At 60.6% G+C, this 10,242-nt stretch overlaps 2 protein-coding genes across 2 annotated transcripts; both read right to left on the bottom strand.

Moving 5' to 3' along the window:
* Positions 1 to 4,099: 4,099 nt before the first annotated feature.
* MCIDAS (multiciliate differentiation and DNA synthesis associated cell cycle protein) lies at positions 4,100 to 5,855 on the bottom strand. The gene is made up of 4 exons (XM_049795832.1): positions 5,813 to 5,855; positions 5,232 to 5,446; positions 4,969 to 5,079; positions 4,100 to 4,576 (listed from the first exon to the last, which is right to left on the bottom strand). The coding sequence occupies exons 2-4, from the start codon at positions 5,430 to 5,432 to the stop codon at positions 4,100 to 4,102; spliced, it is 789 nt and encodes a 262-aa protein (XP_049651789.1). The 5' UTR covers positions 5,433 to 5,446; positions 5,813 to 5,855.
* Positions 5,856 to 8,324: 2,469 nt separating this feature from the next.
* Positions 8,325 to 9,547, bottom strand: CCNO (cyclin O). Its single transcript, XM_049795765.1, has 3 exons — positions 9,284 to 9,547; positions 9,011 to 9,196; positions 8,325 to 8,840 (listed from the first exon to the last, which is right to left on the bottom strand). The coding sequence occupies exons 1-3, from the start codon at positions 9,545 to 9,547 to the stop codon at positions 8,325 to 8,327; spliced, it is 966 nt and encodes a 321-aa protein (XP_049651722.1).
* Positions 9,548 to 10,242: the final 695 nt, after the last annotated feature.

Below are 10,242 nucleotides of genomic sequence, written 5' to 3'. Positions count from 1 at the left end.
AGTTGTGCCAAAGCAAACTGCAGCCTCTTTTGAGATCATTAGCTTTAGTTGTTCGTTAAGACTGTGCAATGCAAAATGTAAATAATGGCTGCTGACCAGGAGTAAGTCAATGTTTAGAAAAGATGAAGAGTGCTGCTGCTGTTATATAAAACTGACTGCAAAATGCTTGTCTTTTCCCTGAAGTTAGACATAGTGGTAATTTTCTTTAGAAGAATATTCAGGAAAACAAGGGGAGAAAAGTCAGTGAAATTCCATTTCTCTGCAATCACTGAACAGAAGAGCCAAAACCAACAGGAGTAGTTTAGTACTGCTGCTACAGTGCCATAGCCATGTTACGGTCTGGTCTCCACAGGATTACCAAGCGTCCGAGCCTCCTTGATGCCGGCCTGCCACTACCCCCAGTCTGCGGCAAAGCAACGGTAGCACCAGCTCCATCTTTCTCATGGATGTTAGCTTACTATGAATGGGAATTGTAGGAACCCCCGTGCTTCAAAAATGGTAGTCAGGCTAATTAAATGACACCAAATGCGTGCCTGTGTTTACGTACAAGTTGATATGAATACCAAAGCAAGAGCATTTCTATTACAAACACGGGGAGGGTAGCTCAGATCCATGAATGGGCAATGTTTTCTCTTTATGATCCATTGAACAACCACATCAGCCCCCACAGGAAAATGCCATGCTGACACTTTGTCTTGGTTATTGCCTTTAGACTAGGGACAAGCAATATTGCTGATAAAAAAGGCTTTCACAAGTTGTAATTATACCAAAAGCCTCTGCCATTTCTAAATACCTCCATCCAGGTCCCTTTTGCCCTTGCCATCCCTAAGAGACCTAAAATTACTGACTTAATATGCACCTCTTTACTAAAAGATAGTTCCTCTTTCTCATATTTCTTTTTAATCAAGCTGTACCTTGAGGTCTGGTGTCATTTTTTAATTAACGGCTAAAGATTTTATCTAGTGAAAAACCTGCATGCCCAGAACAAAACTTCTGTAGAATTGAGGTGCTTATATTCTAAATATGATCACTAACCCTTCCCCTGGCAACCCTCCTAATTAAAGGGTATTTTTCTGTTTCACCTCAAAGTGTCCCAGCTGGCCACTGTTCTACACTGCCACACATCCACAGCCACCCATCCTGTGGCCCAGCACCAGCAGGGCAGGGAAAGGTGGAAGAAGCTTACTTGTAAGCAGGAACAAGGCTCATGAAATGTCATTGCATCTACTTCATCTTATTTCTGCTGGGGGCTTGGCCAGCTCCCTTCACCCATTGCATGGTCCACGCACCACCAGGGAGAGAAAATCACAGTGAACATAAACCACAGACCAACACGTTCTTCAGTCCATCACAGCTGCATGTCCAGGGGCTCTGCCCCATGCCCTGTGGCACAGACACACCCCCCCCTCACACCAGACACTAGGCATAAAGCCATATCTGTTTGGACATGATGTTTCCTAGTGGTGGACTTCCAGCTTCTCCAGGGATCAGCTTAGGGCACTGGGAGCCCTTCTAGGTTACTGTTGACAAAAGCAGTTGTCCGGCTGCTTTAATCTGTGCAAGAGATTTGTCCACTTTTTAACGAAGTTCCAGTATGGAAGTGGATGGGTAAGTGTGAATTTAAAATACACCTTTAAAGGAGATGTTTATAGCATACCACTGCAACTATATAACTATATTTATAGCCTAACACTACGAACATACCATGTTGCATACCAAACACCTTCTCCTTTTACCAGTTGTGTGTCCATGTGTCTGACGATGCTCCTGTGGGTCTCATTGAGGAGCATCTTGGTCTGATTAGCCCATTTTCAGCCTTTCCAATTAACATGGATTAAAATTAAATAAATTACAAAAAGACATCTATGATCATTTTCTATTACTTTTAGATCACAACTCAAAATTAATCAAGGATACTTTTAACATAGAAATACTATGAGTGAAAGTAATCAATGGAAACTGTATAGCAGGTTAACTGCAGAAGTTAGTGGATAAACATGTATTTGTAATTCTGAAAAGACTTGAAGTCGCAGCAAGAACAACACTAGTGACAATCCAACAGGGTGACTATTTTATTGTTGCATCCTACAAGAAGTCTACAGTTTTCATGTGTCCCTTTATTTCTGAGGAATTAATATGCTTATGAGCATTACAAAGTTGTTCACACTATACATTTTGTGTTTAACACCACAAAACACATGGAGAGGAACTGTAGATATCTACACAAGCTGCCCTTTGTTATCAGTCTATGCCCTGCTGAATTCAGTGCAGCTGGGCAGGTTTTGTCCCTCTCCTGTCTGCTGCCGAACCAGAGTTTTCACATAGCGTTTTGGCCAAGGTGGCATTGGTCTTCTGAAATATGAGCATCTCTGGAGTCGTCCCAGGGTTGAGCCCTTGGCATCCCAGACAGGGCTTCAGCACCTCCCCTGCTAGAAAATGTCAGTGCTGCAGACACGAAGGACCACAGGTATTGAAGGACCACAAATACTGAAGGACCAACTTTGCAGTCTCCTAGGAGCCACATAACTATACGTCATGCTGGTGACAAGAACCATTCTCCCTCCTGATACAGTCTCTGCTTGGCAAAAGCACAACACTACGTGTAGGGTTGCAGCTCCCCTAAGAAATCTGCTGAGATCATAGAATCATAGAATTATTTAGGTTGGAAAAGACCTTCAAGCTCATCGAGACCAACCATCACCCATGCCCACTAAACCATGTTCTGGAGCACCTCGTCCACGTGCTTTTTGAATACCTCCAGGGATGGTGACTCAACCACTTCCCTGGGCAGCCTGTTCCAATGTCTGACTACCCTCTCAGTAAAGAAATTTTTCCTAATATCCAACCTAAATCTTCCTTGCTGCAACTTGAGGCCATTTCTTCTCGTCCTATCTCCAGCCACTTGACAGAAGAGACCAACATCCACCTCGCTACAACCCCCCTTCAGGCAGTTGACGACGTGGTGCTGTCACCTTAACTGTCACACAAGCCTGTTACCGTTGGATTGCTGTTAATGTGCATGGACCCATGCAAAACACTGGAAAATCTAAGTATTGGGAAGCAGAAAAACTGCTAACTTCACAGAGAGAAAATCCCTATGCTGGGTGGAGCGCAGTGCCTTCACTCCTGTGCCACAGAAAAACAAACTTCAGGTACAGTTTCACGTGTGCTGTCAGTGGTTCAGCTTTCAAACGAGTGGGTGCAAGAGAAACGTATCTATTCAGAAAAAGTGAATGTGATTCCCGCTCCTCTTTACTTAAGATAGATAATAGCACTGAACGTTAACAGTGGCATGTTTTATTCTAAAATTTTCTGCTTGAGCACATCAAGCCAAGTAAACTTTGTGTAGATGTACAGCTTTCTGTTATCTTTGCTCTAATGAAACCAAATGCGCATACCTGAAGCAAAACACTGTGTTGACATTAAATCCGTCCAAATAACTGGCAATCTTAAGCACTATTTAATCATCAGCCGGTGCGCAAATACACGCCTGCAGGCGCACACATGAGCGACACAAGTGCAATTCGTAAGCGTGGTGGATGTAAAATTCCGTGATGGGGAAGGTGTTTGGAGTCCAAAGCTCTTGGGACGGTCTGCCCTCCTTGAGACCGGCCAAACGCAGTCGCTGTCCTTCAAGTTACATCCTTCTGCTCCACCGAGTAAAATCTCTGGACAAAACCGGGCAGATCTTCCTTTAACCTCTCTACATCCACTGCATTCACGGGCAAACTGCCGAGGGCGAGCTGCCGACGAGGAAAAACCACCGGCGGAAAACTGCCCGGCGCCCGGCCGCGGCCGCAGCGGCGGGACCCGGGACTTGCTGCGCCCGCTGCCCTGCGGGGGCCTCCGCCGCGCTCGTCCCCTCTCTCCTCCGGCCTCCGCCACCGGGGCGGGGGGGGGGGGGGGGGGGGGGCAGGTGGGGGAGCGCAAATACCCGTTTCCAGAGAGAATAAAGGCGAGCTGTGCCGCCGGGGCGGAGGGGGGGGGGGGGGCGGGGAGTGTGAGCGTGTGTGTGCCCCGCCCGCCTCACGCTGCGGCAGGCCCCGCTCCGCCGCGGCCGGAACACGCGTGGCCGGGTTGGCGGGGGCCGGGGTGGGTCTCAGCGCGGCACCCAGCGGAAGCGGTACCCGCCGGCGGCGGTGCGGAGGGTGAAGGCGTTACCCTGCGGGAAGGCCAGGGTGCGGATGCCGCCCGCCTCCCCCAGCGCCGCCCGCAGGCTGCCGCCCCCCTCCGCGCCGCTGTCGCCGCCCGGGCGCGGAGCGGCGCGGCCGGTGCGCAGCCCGCAGAAGGCGCCGTGCAGGCGCGGGGGCGGCCGCGGGCGCTTGGCCGTGGGGCTGCCCCCCGGGCTGCCCCCCAGGCTCCGCAGGGCGGCGCGGCACCTCTCCGACACCTCCCGCAGCATGGTGTCCACGCCCGCCGCCTCCTCCCGCGGCTCCGACCGCCCGCGCCCGCCCCACCTGCCGGCCGGGCCGGCGGCGGGAGGAGGAGGTGAAGGAGGAGGCGGAGGCGGAGGAGGAGGAGGAGAAGGAGGAGGAGGAAGGGCCGCCCCGTCGGCGCGTTGCGGGAGCATCAGCGTCTGCCGGGGAGAAGAGAGGGCGACTTCCGCGGGCTGCCCCGCGCCGCGCCGCGCCGCCCCGCACCGCTGCTTCCCACACCACACGTCCGCGCCCCGCACCTCACAGCCCTGCCCCACACCGCCCCGTCCCGCACCGCACTGTCCCCCCCCGCCCCGCTCCCTCCCGCGCTGCCTCACCCCACCCCGACCCACCCCGACCCCCGCCCCCCAACCCCCCGTCCTGCACCGCACGGACCCACGCTGCGCCACACCGGTCCGGCCCGCACCTCTTCCCCCCCCCCACGTCGCGTGGCCCTGCTCTACCCCGCACCCTGTCCCCCACCGCGCTGTCCCCCAGGGACCAGCTGGGCCGTGGGGCAGCCAGGCCGGACGGGGGGGTGGGCAGCACTCACGTCCAGAACGGCAGCCAGCTGCCTGGCCTGGCTCGCCAGCTCCTTCAGCTGCACGTTGCTCTCCCGCAGCGTCGACAGCACTTCCCGCCTCTGCAAGAGGGTCTCCTGCAGCTGCGAAGGACAAGGGGGGACAGGGTGGGTGGGACAGCCCCACCACCCAGGGGCCAGGGGATGCTGCACACCGGGGCCACCCAGCCACCTCAGCAGGATGCGAGGGAGAGAAACCCAGCGCAGGCTCCTGGGAAGGGTTTGGGGGTCTCTACCTGGCTGTTTGCCTCCAGGGCACCTCCCAGTCCTTTCTGGTGCCTGTCCGCCAGGTCCTTCCAGCACGGCTCGGGGGAAGGCAGGCGCTGCGGGGGCATCTGAGCCAGCGCACTGCTCTCCAGCTGCGGCGTACAGGGCCCAAAGGCCACCTCCTCACCCAGTGAGAAATCGAAGTTGGTGCAGTCCAGTGGCGGTGGCATTAAGGTGGATGCATCTGGAGCGACAGCCACAGGCACTAAGACAGCAGGTTTTCACATCCTCTCTTCCCCCCAACCCCAGCACACCATCCCGGTATGTCCTGACATGCTTTTACTCCACTGCGTCAGCTGTGCACCCTAAATCTCTTTGCATTTAATTTCTGTGTCCCATGGGGGAAAAGCTCAGTGCCAGCCCAGTCCCGCTAAGGGGGTGCGCAGAGGAGCGCTGCCTTACGCACTGTCCCAGGGTGGGATGAGCAAGCAGTGAGTGGGCATCCGAAAACCCAAAAACAAAGCAAAAAAAGAGGAGACCGAACGCGGCGTGACTGCTAACATGCATACGCAGGCATGTTTGGCTCAGGTAAGGAAAAATATCTACTTGCCAGATATAAAATCATCGACAGCTTCTCTGAACTCCTGGAAATCAAACTCCGGTTCATCCTGGAAGCAGGGACCCTGGAAGGGGTGAAGGAAATGTGCCAGTGAGCAGGGTCCCAGGGCTCAGATCTGCCCATGCTGCCCACTGCTGCCCATACTGCTCTGACGCTGGCTGCTGCCTGCGCTCAGCACCTTCCCACAGCCCCGGCACCCCCGGGCACCTGCCCCCTGCCCTGCCTTTGCCACTAACCCATCTTAACACATGGCACAAGACGTTGCTCTCCACTGTGCCCATTTCACAGGTGGGAAGCCTGAGGCCGCGAAGAGGGGTGCTGCCAGCACCCATGAGCTTGAGAGGGCCACCCCGTGGTGGGTGCCCCGTGCCGGGGCCGGCCAAGCCTGCCCCAGCCAGGGGGGGTTACCTGCTGCAGGGTCACAGGGCCGGCCGGGGCGGTGGGGAGGTTAGGGGCACAGGCTGCCAAATCCTGCCAGTCGATGGTGGTGAGCACTGGGGACAGTGAGGGACAGCAGTGAGGAGCCTGGCCAGGGACGGGCATAGCCAGGGGGGTGCGGCGAAGTGGGAACCGTGGCCGGGGGGCATCCTCGAGGGGCATGGCGGGGGGATGCAGGACTGGGGAGCGTGGGGGGCGGGGGGGGGGCACAACGGGGGGCATGGAGAGGGGGACGTGGCCGGGGGGACACGGTGGAGGGCACGGTGGGGTGTGTCACGGCCAGGGGATGCAGGTGGGGGACACTGGGGGGGTGTGTGGTGGGAGGCAGGGGGACGGGGACGCGGCCGGTGGATGGGGGCTCTCCGCCGCGGACAGACTCACCGAGGGCGGGTGCGGCGGGGGCCGGCGGGGCGCCGCTGCGGCGCGGGCGGGGCGGGGGCGCTCGGGGGCTCAGGGCGGGCGGGGGGGTCCCCGCCGGCCCCCCGCCGGGCCGGGCCTGCTTCTTGGCGAGGCGGGGGGGCGGGCCCTGGACCTTGTTGGGGCAGATGCTGCCGAAGGCCCGGCGGCGGCCGCCTCGCTCCATTGCTGCCGTCGCGGCCCCGGTCCCGGTCCCGGCTCCGGCCCCGGCCCCGGGACCGGCGGGCGCCCTCCGCCCCCCGCCCCGCTCGGCGCCGCCCCGCGGGCAAGGGCGCGGACAGGGCCGCGGGGGACGGGGGCCATGCCCGCGGCTGCCCGCCCGCCTTCCCTCGGCCGGGGCGCGGAAACCTCCCGCCGCCTCCCCGGGCCGCGCCGGCGGCTCCCGCGCCCGCGGAGCCCTTCCCCGCGCCCGCGGAGCCGGGGCGGGCCGAGGGGGCTGCCCCGGAGGGAAGGCCGAGGAGGGGCGCTGCCGAGACACCCCCGCCCTCCCCCGGTCCCTTGCAGGCTGGGCTGGTTTCTATGCGGCTATTTATTAAAGGCAGGGCTCGGGGCCGTCAGCGTTGAAGGCGTCCGGCGGGGGCAGGAAACCACAGCGAGCGGCCGGCGGCATCTCGGCTTGGCTGAGCCCCGCGCCGGGGGAGGGAGGACCCCTACCGCACCGCACCGCACCGCTGCTGCGCCGGGCCCAGCCGAAACCGCCGGCGGATTTCAGCACGGGCTGACCCTTCGCCCCTTGTCACGGGCCGGTGGGTACGTTCTGCCGCGGCAGCTCCGCCGGTTTCCGCCCGTCCCGCCTGAACGCCTGGGGCCGGGCCGGGCTCGGAGCGCAGCCCGGCGTGCCGTTCCCCCGCTCCCGGCTGCGCGGAAACGCCAGCACCCCCGAGGGCAACTTCAGAGGCGTAGATGCTCTTCTAACATTACTTCTGTGCACAGATACGAAGGCAATAAAGTGAAGACAATGAAACGTTTTACAACATCGCGACCGTTTTCTTCCCTTGAATGTTTCCCCTGCTACAGTGCCAGCTTAGTTAGGAGTATGTGCCCGGATCAGAGACCTGCTGGAAAAGTAGCAACCAGCTGTTTTATTATTTAACGTTTTGTTTTCCTACACTTAGGTCAGCGCACCTAATTCCACACACAAACACGCACACCCCAGCCATGACCAAGCCAGCGCGTGTCCGTTGGAAACAGGGAATGACACCATCGGGCATCACTATTGGGGGGGGGGGGGGGGGGGGGGGGGGCTGGAGTTAGCCTTCGGGGTGAACTCGCTCTGGGTTTCCTCTCCCAGCTGTGCACGCACACCACCAGCAAATAAACGAGCGCCAGTGCCAAGCAGAAAAGAGTTTATTCGACGTTCGTAGGGTTCTTCTTCCACCATTATCTTTACGGACCACACTCCAAATAAATAATAAAGTACTCGAGACCCCGTATACTATTTACATGCTGGGTTTTACAGAGCGGCAGAGGGACAGTGCAACTGCCAACTGCCGTACGGTAACATCAGGTGCAAAACGTGATCTCATTTCCCAAGTCCAGTGACACTAACGCCAGGCGGAGGAGGCTCAAGGCCAGCTCTGCGGAGCACGAACTACGACCCGGCCCGCAGCCAGCCCAGCCCAGCTCAGCCCGCTACGCCCGGGACGGCTTAGAGGTGCGAGTGACGGGCGGCGGCATCGCCGCTACCAGCCCGCAGGCGGTGGCACTTCTGGACCACCTCCGGGGGCAGGAGGAGCGGCAGGAACTGCCTGTTCAGCGAGACCAGGAGCTGCAGCTGGTCCACGCAGTCCCGCAGGACCCGCCTCGGGTAGCCGCTGATCCGCAGGTCCAGGGGCCTGCGGTGGCGCAGCAGCCGGTCCGCCAGCCCCAGGCTGCTGGCGGCCAGCAGGGAAGGGGCGTATTTGGTGAAAGCGTAGTCGGCCAGGCTCAGCTCCGCTATGCCCACCGCCAGGCTCCGGGCGTCCGCCGCCTCTCTCGCGTCGGCCCCCCGCGCCTCCAGCCGCACCTGGCTGAAGTGCTCCAGGAAGAAGTTCACGGTGGGCGCCGCCAGCTCGAAGCCCAGGCGGCGCAGGATGAGGCACTCCAGGTTGCGGAGCTGCTGGCAGGAGAAGACGCCGCAGCAGAGGTCGAGGAGCTCCTTCATGCTGGGGGGGTGCACCTCCACCTGCAAGGGGGGACAGGGGGTAGGGGTGCTGCGCGTAGGGGTGGGTGAGCGGCGCGGGGGGGGAAAAGGGTGCGGGGAGCCACGGCCGGGCTGGGGCTTGCGCCGGCGCCGGCGGGGGTGGCCGCGGAGACCCCGGCGGCGGGGGTGGCCGGGCTCCGGGGCAGCCCTACCTGCTTGCAGGCGATGAACAGCGCCGTCACCCCCAGGAGCTGGAAGCAGTCGGCGGCCACCGGGGTGGTGCCGAGGAAGCGGTCGACCATGTTGACGGCCAGGCAGAGCGCCTCGAAGGAGACGCTGAAGTACCGGTGCACCGCGATGAGCCAGCTGACCAGCTCGCAGCGCGCCTCTGCTGTCACCTGCGGCACCGGGAGCGGCGGTCAGGCGGCGCCGGCACCGGGCTACGCCCGCCCACCCCCCGCCGCCTTCCTCCCCGCTGCCCCCACCTGCGGCTGCTGGGCGAGCGGCTCCCGCGGCTGGAAGCGGCTCTCCAGCCCCTTGCGGGAGCGGTACCAGCTCTCCCCGTAGTCGCGGAAAGCCTGCAGCTCCTGCGGGGTCGTCGTCGCCGCCGCCGCCGCCGCCGCCGCCGTTGCCGTCGCCGGTCGTCGCTGCCGCAGAGCCCATAGCCGCAGGGAGAGGTCGGGGAAGCTGTCGAGGCCCCGCTGCAGCGGGGTAGGGGTGCCACCGCCGCCGCTCCCCACCGTCACCATAGGGTGTGTGGCCGTACCGGCTCCGCTACCGGGCGCGGCGGCTATTTCAGGGGGGGCGGCGGCCCCGGGGCCGTCACCGCCCGCCTCCCGGGCGGTCGCCCCGCCCCGCCCGCCGCGGCCGGGAACGTCGTCTCCAAACCAAAACCCGCTTCGGGGCCGGGAAGGAGCCGAGCTGCCAGAACGCCTGGCTCTTCCCCAACGCTTTCCGGCGGGTCGGAGGGCTGCGGCGGAGCCGCCGTGGGACCGCGACCTGCGGAGCACGGTGCCTCTGGAGGAGCACGGAGAGCCGGCTGGGCGGCAGCGCCGCGGAACCCGTCCCGGCGGGGCCCGAGGCGAGCCAGCCGAAGTTGCGGCTTCGCAACTTCGTAGTTTGCCACGGCTAAAAGAGACGTGCTCCTGGCGTTCTAGCTCGGAGGCCGGTGCGCTTAACAGCTACGGGTTGCTCCGCGCAAGTAACACTTCCATTCGAGGTCACCGGGCAGTAAGAGCACAAATACACCAGGGGCGATACCGGCACCGCCGCAGTTCCCTCGGCCGTTTGGGTCTCGCTTCCCCTTCCACCCGTGGACTATTCACGTAACAGAGCACTATTTTAAATCGCCGAATGGAGGGAAATCGAAACGTTCCCGCACCGCGACCACTGGTTTACAGAAGCAGAGTTCAGGCCAGACATGACTATTTTTATCAGATACGAT

Source organism: Accipiter gentilis, chromosome Z, assembly GCF_929443795.1.
Source record: "Accipiter gentilis chromosome Z, bAccGen1.1, whole genome shotgun sequence".
Taxonomy (NCBI): Eukaryota; Metazoa; Chordata; class Aves; order Accipitriformes; family Accipitridae; genus Astur; species Astur gentilis.
The sequence above is the reverse complement of the archived record's forward strand: the minus strand, read 5'-3'. Positions and strand labels throughout refer to the sequence as shown.